The 1,265-nt window shown below is 48.8% G+C and overlaps 1 protein-coding gene across 1 annotated transcript; it reads left to right on the plus strand.

Annotated features, from left to right (window-relative positions):
- Positions 1-320: 320 nt before the first annotated feature.
- Positions 321-962, plus strand: Pmar_PMAR005738 (hypothetical protein; the record flags this gene model as incomplete). The annotated part of the gene is made up of 1 exon (XM_002784448.1): positions 321-962. A coding segment is annotated over one exon (642 nt), but the record flags the coding sequence as incomplete, so codon positions are not given.
- Positions 963-1,265: the final 303 nt, after the last annotated feature.

A 1,265-nucleotide genomic window follows, 5' to 3' on the forward strand; every position in this document is an offset into this window, starting at 1 on the left:
GATGATCAGTGCTCAGTGACTGACCCAACATAGGCGTGTGTTTCATCGTGTGTCGTTTCAGTAGTTTTCTTTCCGTTTCGTGAGATTGCTCTGTTTTGCGTGTCTATGAGTGTTACAATGAGAAATAGGAGTCAACAGAATCATACTAGTATAGTATACTACACCTGACGTGCCCATTACGAATCCTGATTCACGATGGCATACGAACTTCGTAATACGAAGGATACGTGCAGCCGGCATGCAAAAATTCTAACAAAAAAAATTGAAGCATGTAGTAGAGGTCAAATGAAAACCTAATGTAGTTTGCTTGTTTCTATTCGATGGCTAAACGTCTGCGTAGTGAGGCAGCCCTCCGTCGCCGTAAGGCTAAAGAACGCACTAGGCGGGCATTGCTGCGGGCCAAGACCCCCAAAGCGTTCAAGCCGTCGGGGCGTGCATCGGTGCTGTCTATCACTTCACCTCTCGGTAAAGAGACTCCTTTTGGCCCCCATAAGAGCGTTGATCATCTGGCTGATCGACGTGCTATCGATCTCTACAAGACGGCTTTTGCTTTGGCAGAGTCCGAGCAGGTTGAATTATTGGAGAAGATTTCGGATGGAACAGCGAAATCCTCTAAATGCGACTGGGGTAATTTGAAAGGATCTGCTGCTCACCAGCTCGAGCCCCCTCATCAGCTGGTGGAGATCAGAAATATGTTCGATAGAGCGACAAATGAGATACTCAGTACCAGAGCTGGTGACAGTCTTCTGAAATGGATGCAGCTCGACCGTGAGGAGCAGGGCAAGCAGCAGCATGTATGGGATGAACTGGGCCCAACGTTAGCCACCGCTGCTACCTCTTTAAGAGAAAATCTATGTGACCTACTACACGTGTCAGAGTCGTCAATTCAAGACTGTGATTTCCAAGCCGGGCTTCTGAAAGCGATGCTCTTGGCAACTGCGGATATCGACGAGTCCGAAGACGTAGAACTCTTGGACGAAATAATGTTGCAAGGCGGAGTGAATATCGGCATCACATCCCCAGTTAGTTCCAGTGGTTGGTGGCCAAACGCTCGGGACGTTGAGAGTTCTGACGACGGAGAAAGTTTGAGCTACTTCGCCAGCGATTCATGGAGGATTCATAGTCTCCAGAATTGCGGCTATCGAAAAGAAGAACGGGAGCATCCGTGTGATCGATGATCTTAAGCGTTGCGGTGTTAACTCCCGGGTCCAGATGAAGGAAACCATCGAACTGCCAGGTGCGTCCGGCATCGCTTTTATCTTGCA

This window comes from Perkinsus marinus (assembly GCF_000006405.1).
Source record: "Perkinsus marinus ATCC 50983 genomic scaffold scf_1104296935290, whole genome shotgun sequence".
NCBI lineage: Eukaryota > Perkinsozoa > Perkinsida > Perkinsidae > Perkinsus > Perkinsus marinus.